Below are 12,173 nucleotides of genomic sequence, written 5' to 3'. Positions count from 1 at the left end.
GGAACCTCGAGAGGTCACCTAGTCCAGTTCCCTGCATTCATGGCAGGACAAAGTATTATCTAGACCATCCCTGACAGGTGTTTGTCTAATCTGCTCTTAAAAATCTCCACTGACAGAGATTCCACAACCTCCCTAGGCAATTTATTCCAGTGCTTAACCACCCTGACAATTAGAAAGCTTTTCCTAATGTCCGACACTTAAACCTCACTTGCTGAAATTTAAGCCCATTGCTTCTTGTTCTATCCTCAGAGGTTAAGGAGAAAAAAATTTCTTCCTCCTCCTTGTAACAACCTGAAAATTGTTGTTATGTCCCCTCTTAGTCTTCCCTTCTCCAGACTAAATAAACCCAGTTTTTTCAATCTTCCCTCATAGGTCATGTCTTCTAGACCTTTAATCATTTTTGTCGCTCTTCTCTGGACTTTCTCCAATTTGTCCACATCTTTCCTGAAATGTGGTGCTCAGAACTGGACACAATACTCCAGTTAAGCCCTAATCAGTGCAGAGTAGAGCAGAAGAATTACTTCTTATGTCTTGCTTACAATATCCCTGCTGATACTTCCCAGAATGATGTTTCCTCTTTTTTTTTTTTTGCACAACAGTGTTACATTGTTGATTCATATTTAGCTTGTGATCCACTCCTTCCTAGCCAGTCATTTCCCATTTTGTATGTGTGCAACTGATTCCTCCCTCCTATGTGGAGTACTTTGCATTTGTCCTTACTGAATGTCACCCTATTTACTTCAGACCATTTCCCTGGTTTGTCCAGATCATTTTGAATTTTAATAATATCCTTCAAACCACTTGCAACCCCTCCCAGGTTGGCATCATCTGCAAACTTCGCCAGAAGCTGGGAGTGTGTGAAGGGGATGGACCATTTGATGATTTCCTCTTCTGTTCATTCTCTCTGGGGCACCTGGCATTGGCCACTGTAGGAAGATAGGATACCGGGCTAGATGGACCTTTGGTCTGACCCAGTATGGCCACTTTTATGTTCTTATGTAATGGTTTTCCAACCAGTTATACACCTACCTTACAGTAGCTCCGTCTAGGTTGTATTTCTCTAGTTTGTTTATAAGAAGGTCATGCAGGTCAATATCAAAAGCCTTACTAAAGTCAAGATATACCACATCTACCACTTTCCCCCCACCACACCATCACCCCATCCACAAGGCTTGTTACCATTGTCAAAGAAAGCTATTAGGTTGATTTGACATGATTTGTTCTTCACAAATCCATGCTGACTGTTACTTATCACTTATAGACAAAGGAAAAGAGACATGAAGGTATTCAACCTGTCTTGGACCTTAGAGCTCCACAAGATTTACCAGAGAAGCCAAATCTCAATAGACATTTTTGTTTTGTTTTAAGTGCAAATTTTCAGCCCACATGTGTATGGCAGTATGTAGCACAACGAGATCCTGGTCTATGATGAGGGCTCCTTGGTACCATAGTAATACAGGTAAATAATCAAATGGATTTGTTTTAAATGCTCAAATATACAAAAAATGGTGGAAACAATTTGGCTAAAGCTTTTAAAAAGATGTATCCCTTTTGGACTGAGACCAAGCATGGACAATGTCAGCTGATTGCACCTACTAAAATGGAGACATATACACACATAATCAGATACCTACATACTCTCACCAGTTTTAAAAGAAAAACACTGCAAGAGGCCTTAGGATCCTAAAAATGAGGTTGAAATGCCAGGGAATTAATCATTATGATACAACATACAAATATAAAATGAGAGACATTAGAACAGAAGGAGAGTTGATTGAATACCTGTTTCATGGGTACTGTTTATTCCCATTACAGATGCAAATTCAGGCTTGTAGTCATACTCAACCAACCTCATTTGAGCTATTCTTCTCAGCTGCTCAGTTGGTTCAACCTAATTGCACAAAGACCAGGTTTTACACGTTCCAATATTAAGGATCAAAGTCACGTCAAAGGTTTAACTAGCATGACACAGCTGCCATCCGACATCTCCCAATTCATCATTAACCAGCTGTTATTTTTACTTGTATTCCCAGTTACATTTCAATCAAACCACTTCATTTACAGACACACATACTCATCCAAGTTCAAAGTCCCCCCCAGTTCAAACAGGATGGCTCCACAATGCACAGCAATGCATTCATTTTCCTAAGGCCAACATTCCGATGTGTCTAAGATAACAGAATCTACTTCATGTGTGTCAGAATGATAATTCATACATGCACTGTGGTGTAAACGTAAATGCCTTAAAAGCTCCACAGCACTCACCTCCTGGATATTCTGTTTTGCTCGACTGTCAGATGGATGCATGACTGTCCCCATCACTTTCACATTTCCACAGACAACCAGTGCTTCATCTGGTGCATCTGTGTTAATTCCTACTAGACCATGACAGACTACAGTCTCTGGAACATGTCCTCGCTGCCACAACACATCACTGTCATTCTCAAACTGCCCAGGGTTAGATGCCTAAAAAAATGTGTTACAGTCAAAGATACAGTAGCACGGATTTACTATTGCTTTATCCAATTTACCAAAGGAATATGAAATGCCATACAAATCTTCCACATTTAAACTACATTTTTGAACTTTTTTAACACATCAGAATGGATAACCTCTAAAGAAATGTTTCCCACCTAGAACATTTTCAGTGCCCGCAAAGCCTTTTCTTGTATTATATTTTACTATAACCTTAAGGAAGATGGTCAACTTCAAAGCATTTCAAGTAACTAGGTTTGTGATCAGACCTCAGAATCATTTCTGATTTGCCAACAAACTGTCTTCTGGCCTACTAGCTCACTAAGGATTGGATGTTGGACAAGAGAAAAAAAGGCAGATTTTAACACATCTGACTTGAAAGGTTCCCCATTCCCTAAAAAAACCTATTGAACATAGAGATTTATCTTTTTTTTTTTAATCCATTTTCAGAAGCTTTCCCTGTATTTTGTCCGAGGTCCATGCTGAACAGGTGGGTTTGGGCTTGAATTCATGCATTCTGCATTCCCAACATCACCTACTCTGGACTGTAAATCAGACTGAAGGTACATGGTTGTCCATGTTGTGGGTACCTAGGAATAACTTTTATATTTACAAAACTATCCCACAACTATATTATTTGAAATGACCGATTACTACTTCTTTACTGTGAGCTGGTTGGGTCAAGGACTATCTTTTTGTTCTGTATTTGTCCAGCCTCCAGCACAATGGGTCCAGGTCCAGGACTAGGGCTCTGAAGTGCTATTTTAACAACAACATTGTACCAATTTCCTCTTCCCTTTGCCTGCTTGTGTCTTTTAGAATATAAGCTCTTTGTGACCGAGACTCGGCCTTCTTTTATGTCTGAAAAGCACTTAGCATCTTGTGGGTGTTTCCAGAAACAAAACAAAAAAACCCAATAATTAAGCAATGTATTGAATCCAAGACCCCTATGTGCTTTAAACAACCTAAACCTTATTAAGATGCCTCAGGAAAAGAATAGAACAATGAGATTTTCTAACGGCTTAACTTTTTTTTATGGTAATAACATTGCTGACTAAAGTGGGCATAGATAAATTGACTTCGTAACAGCAGCTGCAACAAATCAAAGCTACTAGATGAACTCCACTTTTATTTATTAATTGAGACATGGAAATTTCCATCATATTCAAACATATTTGCATAGTTCCTGGAGAAGTCACCATCTGTAATACATATAACTTTTGCACTCATAAGTTAAGTCAGCTGGCATTTTCAATGAGGAACCCCTAAATAAGCATGTCCACACATTCTACAAAATACTACCCTTTGTCTGAACTCTATTAATTTAGATTAGAGTCATCAAATACAAGTAATCTTGCTCTCAGAGAAAAAAACTCAATGAACAAAAATCCTAATGCTTTTTTTTGGTTTATTTCCTTATTAAAAATAAAAAATTAACACTGAATTCAGGCATTAAAATGTAGATCTAAATAAAATACCAATGTGCCAAAAACTCAGCACTCATTTATAAGGCCTTGTGTTTTCGCAAGGCTACACCATCTGTGATACAGAGAACTGTGCACTTCTAACTGTCACAATTAGAGCATGATCTGATGTGCCTGTTAACCACTACTCAGTTTGTAGTTCTTTAATCTTTAACTCTGCAGTATGGAGGACCAGAGTGTATGCTTTTCCCATCACAATGCATTCAGTAAGTTTTGCCACACTGCAGTAAGCGATGTCTTTATATACATGGCCCTGCCTTCCATTCCAAACATATCAGACCAGAACACTGATATAGTCCCTTTTACTGATATTGCCACTGTTTAGATTCTCAGTCCTCTACTTTTGTCCATTCAATCATTTATTTATTTGACTGGCACCATAGGCACAAGTGCTAAAAAAAATAAAAAAATCTACTCACATTCACTAGTGTCATCTGATATGCTTCCCCTGGTGGGTGTGGGAGCCCAAATCATGAACTTCTGCAGAACATAAGCTTTCATTTAAAGCAAAAATTAAGATACTAGCCCTTATGGTTTGTAAGATAATGATCCAAATGTGAACTGGATGCAAAAAAGAAGTTGTCTTCCTGAATCTGTGAACAGACTGCACCAAGAGCTCTGCCTTACCAAGCAGCAGCAAAGTGAAATTATAGAATTGGGGTCAGTTTTACTGCTGCTATTCAAAATAATCTGTGCAACAGAAAAACTGCCAAGACTCAGATGAGTTTCATGCTGCTACTGCCTGGAAAAACTATGAGCAGTAACAGAGGCAGGCACTGGAATTATTCATGGGAGCAGGGGACTGAAAACGGAGGCTGCAGAAGAGACACAGTAGCACAGACCTCATTAGTTGATTTATAGAAATGTATACTCCAACCACCCACAAGCAAGCACCCAGCCCAAGCTCACAACACCTGGGCAATTAAAAAAAAATATTTATAACAAAAATGAACAGACTCCAGCAATTACACCTCTCCCCCGCCACACAACTAAAGGGGGAACAGGAGGACCTAGGCCTAGTTATTACAAACTATTAAATTGTTATGAAGTACATGTATCACACAGCAAAAATACTACAAAACTATAATAGCTGTGTATATGATCTCATTTCTACAACTCTGAGATCTACTGATGAAAAGCACTATATAAGAAGTAGGTATGTAATTAAAAAGAAATACATGAAATGTTTCTGATAATAGGTCAGTGGCACATGTAATTAGAGCTGGGTGAAATCTTTCAGTGAAAAAACTTTTTTCAGTGAAAAATGAAGATTCAGTGAAACAAACATTTAGTGAATTCACATCGATTTTGCTAAGTTGTCCATTTTGAAAAAAAAGGAGGAAAAAAATCAAATGTTTCACTTAGACTTTTTGTTTAATGAAATGATTCTATTTTTCTGTCTGAAATTTTTAATTTTATTTTAAAATTTGTAAAAAGTTTACAAATGCTCCAAATCAAAACAAAATGTTTTGTTCAACCAGAATTTTTTTTAATTTATCAAAACTTAAAAAATAAATAATTTCCAGTTCAGCCAAAATCAGTTTTTGTTTTGTTGGCATTGACAGTGAACTGCAAAATCTATTATTTTTTCAGCTCTGCATCAGTTCTCTTTCATCTTATTTAATTCTCAATATTTCTACAGAAGAGAACATGAACTTTTCCTTTTAAAGTGCAGTCCAATGCTAATTATAAAAAAATAGCTTCTATTTAGCATATCTACTCCTTTTGTGTATTCAGAGTCAAATGTATTTTAATACAATGAGAAAATAAAGGTTCACTGTTTTTTCCCCCTTTTAACCCTGCAGAATCAACACAATTACAACAACATGTGCTGTGGGTTCTATCCTAACTTGCACCTCATCAACGCAGTTGTTTACTAAGTTCCAGTATTAAGCCCGCTGAAAACAATGGGACTGCACAGATGTCATGAAGGGCATAAATTAGCCTGCAGAATATCTGACGTGGGGGATGAGGCATGGTCTGGGAAGTTTTTGACTCCCAACCTCAGAAAGTTTGCAGGCCTGGAAGCTAGAACTTATTATTTGTAAACTGAGCACAACTGATACAAAAATAATCAGGAGATAGTAAATATGGAATTTCAGAATGCCATTTTGAGTTACTTTTCAGAAAATAGAACTGCACTCTAAAAATCATGGGGACACTACCCCTCGTGGGCCCAATCCTGTAGACATTTCTCGCATGGGTAGTCCTATTTAGAAGGATTCCTTGCATGTGTAAAAATGAGCAGAATTGGGTCCAGCTGGATCTGCCCTAAATGTTGTATTCAAAAGACAGAGCCAAAGACGTCCCTTACTCTAAATTCCTTTTCAGAAATGTGATACACACACACACGCTTTTTCAGAAGTTAATTGTTCAGAAGTATCAGGAGCCTATTGTAGATTACAAGCTGAGCATAATTGAAAAACAATCCAAGAGCCTTCGAAAATTCCCCATATTTTTGCATGTCTTCTCACTCCCTTCTCAACATGTGCGCCTCTTAAAACATGTCAATCTTTCACACATGCACATACACAGATATACAGAACTATTTATAGCCTCACAATAAGCCCTCAAAAATATTAAGATCCCTAAATCACCATGTGTACTACAAACAATTATAAAATGCACACTGCCCAACAATAACCCAGACGTTCTCCTTTGTGAAAAGAAAATAAGAATGTGGCTCAAATAAACGTGTACCTACCCTCACAATGATCCTTTCAGAGACATGTGCAGACAATAAATACGACTGGTCCTGACTGACAGCATATAGTCCAATCACCAGCATGAAGTATCTAATATGAAATTAATTTCAACGATTTAACAAGAAAGCTGAAATAATTTCACAGGCGTACCCCCCTGACCAGCAAGGGCTTCTGTCACTGCCTGCCTTATAATTGTGGGTGTCTTAATAGTATGCTGCCATAGCTCAGAGCCCTGATAACAGCAGCCAGTCTACCAACATAAAGGTCTCACCCAGGCTTCCATCAGCTTGGTTACTCATACAACCCTTCCAGTCCCATGTTTCCCGTCCCCTTGGGGTCCAGACTCTGTCACTATTTTTCTGGCCAAATTATTCAGTATTTTAAATCTTGTATTTTAAGCATAACTTTTTTTGAAGTATGGGAGGAAAATTAACACTTCTTACTCTCCGTTTAGTTCATTCTCTGTTAAATACGCTTTGGACCCAGTGCTCATTGAAGTCAACAGAAAGACTTCGGTATTTCCAACTCCAACCATTCAAGAAATCATGAATCAGGCCCCCCCACAAAACTCATGAGATTGGCTACAAATAAATAAGCTTTTAAACTCTATATCTAGGTTTCTTTTTATTTGCTTTCTGGTTTCTGAGGTGTTAAGGTATAACTTGGGTGATATTTTCCAGCTTTGTGATGCAACCATGAGGACAAGAAACTTTTTTTTTTTGGTAGTAAAATGAAAACAGACTCTCACATAATTTTATTCAGGAGCTGGGTCTTTAAGAAAGACTCCAAAGACCATGAAACTCAGGATAAAATCATGAGTTGGCAACACAAACCTTCACTGACTTAAATATATCTACCTCATTATAAGTCAGGTCACTCCCCCTTTACACCCCTGCTCCCAGAGGACCATCACGCTACCTTTGGTCAGGATTAGGTTTCCCCTTTTTTCTCATGTTATTTGCTGTTGTTTCACTGAAATGTAACCTTCCCAGTGTCACTTTGGTTACCTGGTCTGCTGGTAGATCAAGTCTAAAACAGAAAAAGGAAACAAGTTACGGGGCAAACAACTACCCTCACCTGGACCACTTCTAATTGTCCTGCAGATTTGCTCAAGCTGATTATATTAAATCAGAAAAATGAAGCATATTACTTAGCTGACAGCAGAGGCACCTCAGTACATGTGGAATGCTCTCCAACTTATAAAAATGTCACAGTTTCTTCTTTTATGGCACCTTTCAACTTAGGGGCCAAAGCACATCAGCCTCACATTAACCAATACATCACAATATCCTGTCAGATGGGTCAGTAAGGGGGTGAATGTAGTCAATCATGTACAGTATCCAACCCAGGGTGGGAATATTTGGGGTCTTAGTAACATTCATCTACTAAGTGAAGGGATAGCTCATTGGCTTGAGCATTGGCCTGCTAAACACAGGGTTGTGAGCTCAATCCTTGAGGGTGCCATTTAGAGAACAAGGGTAAAAATCTATTTGGGATTGGTCCTGCTTTGAGCAGGGGGTTGGACTAGATGACCTCCTGAGGTCCCTTCCAAACCTGATATTCTATGATTTCTGCACCAATAACCACAGATAGTAGGCCCATTGACCATACATGGGTATTTGTTGCTAATATAGGGCACTACCATATATCATTCAACCTACAGTAACAGATTAACTAAACCATAATTTCTCTCCTGTTTGTTTTTACCTGTATCTAATTTGCATTTTCATGTCCACCATTGCATGTAATGATGATCTGATCAAACATTTCTTCATGGACAAAGAACAGTCCAACTATTCACTTTTCATCTGGTGTAAATCAATGTTACTCCTTCAGTGTCAGTGACACTACATCAAGTTACACCAGCTGATAATCTATCCCTTGGTAGCTAGAAAAAGAACCATGGTAGAAAAGGCTACAAGCTAATCTGTCCCCCACTTCCCAATTCAGAGTTCACCACTGTGGATTTTTGAATAGGAGATGTAACCTTTTCTGAAACTTAATGTGGCAGTTTTTCTCTATGTCATATCTATATGACATGCAGTGTTTTTGGAGCCATATTGGTCCGAGGATATTAGAGAAAAAGTGATTAAGGTAGTATCTTTTACTGGACCAACTTCTGTTAGTAAGAGAATCCTAGAATTACCATCTATTTGCCATGAAACAGCAATACCTGGTGAGGGGAATGGGGAGGGGGAAAAAATTCTTACTTTACAGGATTGAAAGATTTTTTGCTTCGGTCCGACTGAGATTGTTCAATGGTGATTATCTGATTTGGGGAGTCCACCTATAGTTAAAAGGAAATAACCTTTTCAAGTACAAATTTTAAAGCGTGACCGGTTACACTTTTAAAAGGTTAATTTTCTCACAAATAAATATAAACGGTTGTAGTGAGAATAGACCAAAAGTCAATATGCAAATTAATTAGAAAACCAAACTCTCTCAATTGTTGTGGAACCACATATATAGTGACAGGAATTGCCACCTGTTCAGAGCAATGCTTCACTAGTCCAGACTCATGGATCCCACTATAGCTAGTAATAAAAGACGGTTACTCACCTTTGTAACTGTTGTTCTTCGAGATCTGTTGCTCATATCCATTCCAGTTAGGTGTGCGCGTGCCGCGTGCACGTTCATCGGAAGATTTTTACCCTAACAACACTTGGTGGGTCGGCTGGGCGCCCCCTGGAGTGGCGCCGCCATGGCGCCGGATATATAAGCCTGCCGACCCAACCGCCCCTCAGTTCCTTCTTGCCGGCTACTCCAACAGTGGGGAGGGGGAGCAGGTTTGGAATGGATATGAGCAACACATCTCGAAGAACAACAGTTACAAAGGTGAGTAACTGTCTTTTCTTCTGAGTGATTGCTCATATCCATTCCAGTTAGGTGATTCCCAAGCCTTACCTAGGCGATGGAGTCGGAGCGAGATGTAGCAGAATGCAAAACTGCTGAGCCAAAGGCTGCATCATCTCTAGACTGTTGAACCAGAGCATAATGTGATGCAAAGGTGTGGACCGAGGACCAGGTAGCTGCATGACATATTTCCTGGATTGGTACATTGGCCAGGAAGGAAGCAGATGAAGCCTGAGCCCTGGTAGAATGTGCGATGAGATGGCCCGAGGGAACATGAGCCAAGTCATAGCAAGTGCAGATGCACGCTGTCACCCAAGAGGAGATCCTCTGGGAGGAGACAGGTAGGCCTTTCATTCGGTCTGCCACTGCAACGAAGAGTTGGGACGATTTACGAAAGGGCTTCGTCCGTTCGATATAAAATGTGAGCACCCTACGGACATCTAGGGAGTGCAATTGTTGTTCCTGTCATGAAGAGTGCGGCGTCGGGAAGAAGACCAGAAGGAAGACGTCCTGATTGGTACGGAAGGCCGATACTTCTTTAGGGAGGAACGCTGGGTGTGGTCGCAACTGCACCTTGTCCTTGTGAAAGACTGTATACTGCACCTTGTCCTTGTGAAAGACTGTATACTGTGGGTCCACCGTGAGCACCCAAAGCTCAGAGACTCATCTGGCCGATGTAATGGCTATGAGGAAAACTGTTTTCCAGGACAAGTATAGCAGTGAGCAAGTTGCCAACGGCTCGAATGGTGGCGACATCAGTCTGTTTAAGACTAGGTTGAGGTCCCAGGTAGGGGCAGGGCGGCATACTTGGGGGTATAGGCGCTCCAAGCCCTTGAGGAACCTGGAAACCATAGGGTGTGAAAACACAGAGTGGCCACTTCTGGGTGGAAGGTAGAAATGGCCACCAAGTGCACCTGCAAAGATGATACCGCTAGGCCTTGCTGTTTGAGAGACCAGAGGTAGTTCAGAATGGTGGGGATCGAGACCTCAATGGGAGTAACATTTTGCGTTTCGCACCAGCAGGAGAAACGCTTCCACTTGGCCAGATACGTAGACTGAGTGGAAGGTTTTTTGCTACCCAGAAATACTTCTTGCACTGGTGCAGGGCAACGTAACTCTGACTGGGTTAACCACGCAGGAGCCATGCCATGAGGTGAAGTGACTGCAGGTCTGGGTGGTGAAGTCTGCCGTGGTCCTGAGTTATGAGGTCTGGATGACGAGGCAGGGTGATTGGGTTGGGTATCGACAGGTCGAACAACGTGGTGTACCAGTGTTGCCTGGGCCACGCAGGGGCGATCATGATCAGGCGAGCTCTGTCCCTGCGGAGCTTTAGTAGGACCTTGTGAACCAACGGGAATGGTGGAAAGGCGTAAAGTAGTTGGCTCTTCCACGGAATCAGGAAGGTGTCCGAGATCGAACCCCGGGAGAGACCTTGGAAGGAGCAGAACCTCTGGCATTTCCTGTTCTCACGGGAAGCGAAGAGGTCTATGTGGGGAAATCCCCAGTTCCAGAGGACAGAATGTATAATGTCCGGGCGAATCAACCACTCGAGAGACAGGAAGGATCTGCTGAGTTGATCTGCCAGAGTGTTTCGAACTCCTGGGAGAAAGGATGCTACCAGATCTATCGAGTGGGCTATGCAAAAGTCCCATAGTTGGATCGCCTCCCGACAAAGGGGGGAGGATTGTGTCCCTCCCTGCTTGTTTATGTAGTACATGGCCGTTGTGTTGTCTGTAAACACTGAGACACAACGGCCCTGTAGATGTTGCTGGAATGCCTGGCAAACCAGGCGGACTGCTCTTAGCTCTCGGACATTTGTGTGTAACGCCAGCTCCTGAGACGACCAAAGGCCTTGAGCGCAAAGATGTCTGAGGTGAGCACCCTAGCCGAGAGATGACGCGTCCGTCGTTAGGGACAGGGAGGGCTGTGGTGAATAGAACGGCAGTCCTGCACACACCAGGGAGGGCGTCAGCCACCAGTCGAAGGAGCCTAGGATGCTTGGGGGAATGGTTACTACCATGTCTATGGCGTCTCTGCCTGGGCGATAAACTGTGGCGAGCCAAGTTTGAAGGGGACGCAGACGTAGTCTGGCATGCTTGGTCACGAACGTGCAGGCAGCCATGTGACCAAGGAGGCCGAGAGAAGTGCAAGACAAAGTTGTTGGGAAGTTTTGAAGGTTTTGTATAATTGATACTATTGCCTGAAATCGGGGTCGTGGTAAACTGGCCCTTGCGAGATTGGAGTCCAGGATGGCCCCAATGAACTCTATTCTTTGTGTGGGCACCAGAGTAGATTTCTCCATGTTGATCATTAGGCCTAGTCGCATGAAGAGGTCCTTGATGATGCCGACATGACTGGTGCCTTGGACCTCAGAGGTCCCCCGAATGAGCCAATCGTCGAGGTACGGGAAGACATGTATTCAACGGTGATGGAGGGAGGCAGCGACTACAGCCATGCACTTTGTGAATATCCGAGGGGCTGTAGAGAGGCCAAACAGAAGGACCATAAACTGAAAATGCTGATGGTTGATCACAAACCGGAGGTACCGTCTGTGCAGAGAGTAAATGGCAATGTGGAAATATGTGTCCTTCATGTCGAGGGTGGCATACCAGTCTCCTGGACCCAAGGATGGGATGATTGTCCCCAGGGATACCAT

The 12,173-nt window shown here is 41.7% G+C and overlaps 1 protein-coding gene across 1 annotated transcript in view; it reads right to left on the bottom strand.

Annotated features, from left to right (window-relative positions):
* The window catches only part of MYRFL (myelin regulatory factor like), a 78,523-nt gene that overhangs the window by 39,069 nt on the left and 27,281 nt on the right, over nucleotides 1-12,173 (bottom strand). Inside the window, exons 10-14 of the mRNA XM_050935529.1 lie at nucleotides 8,875-8,951; nucleotides 7,583-7,693; nucleotides 6,664-6,754; nucleotides 2,266-2,466; nucleotides 1,783-1,891 (exon numbers count right to left, since the gene is read on the bottom strand). Coding sequence (XP_050791486.1) covers nucleotides 1,783-1,891; nucleotides 2,266-2,466; nucleotides 6,664-6,754; nucleotides 7,583-7,693; nucleotides 8,875-8,951 — 589 coding nt within the window. The remainder of the gene's footprint in view (nucleotides 1-1,782; nucleotides 1,892-2,265; nucleotides 2,467-6,663; nucleotides 6,755-7,582; nucleotides 7,694-8,874; nucleotides 8,952-12,173) is intronic.

Source organism: Gopherus flavomarginatus, chromosome 1 (genome assembly GCF_025201925.1).
Source record: "Gopherus flavomarginatus isolate rGopFla2 chromosome 1, rGopFla2.mat.asm, whole genome shotgun sequence".
NCBI classification, from domain to species: Eukaryota; Metazoa; Chordata; order Testudines; family Testudinidae; genus Gopherus; species Gopherus flavomarginatus.
Note: the sequence above shows the minus strand (reverse complement) of the source record. Positions and strands in the feature narration are given on the sequence as shown.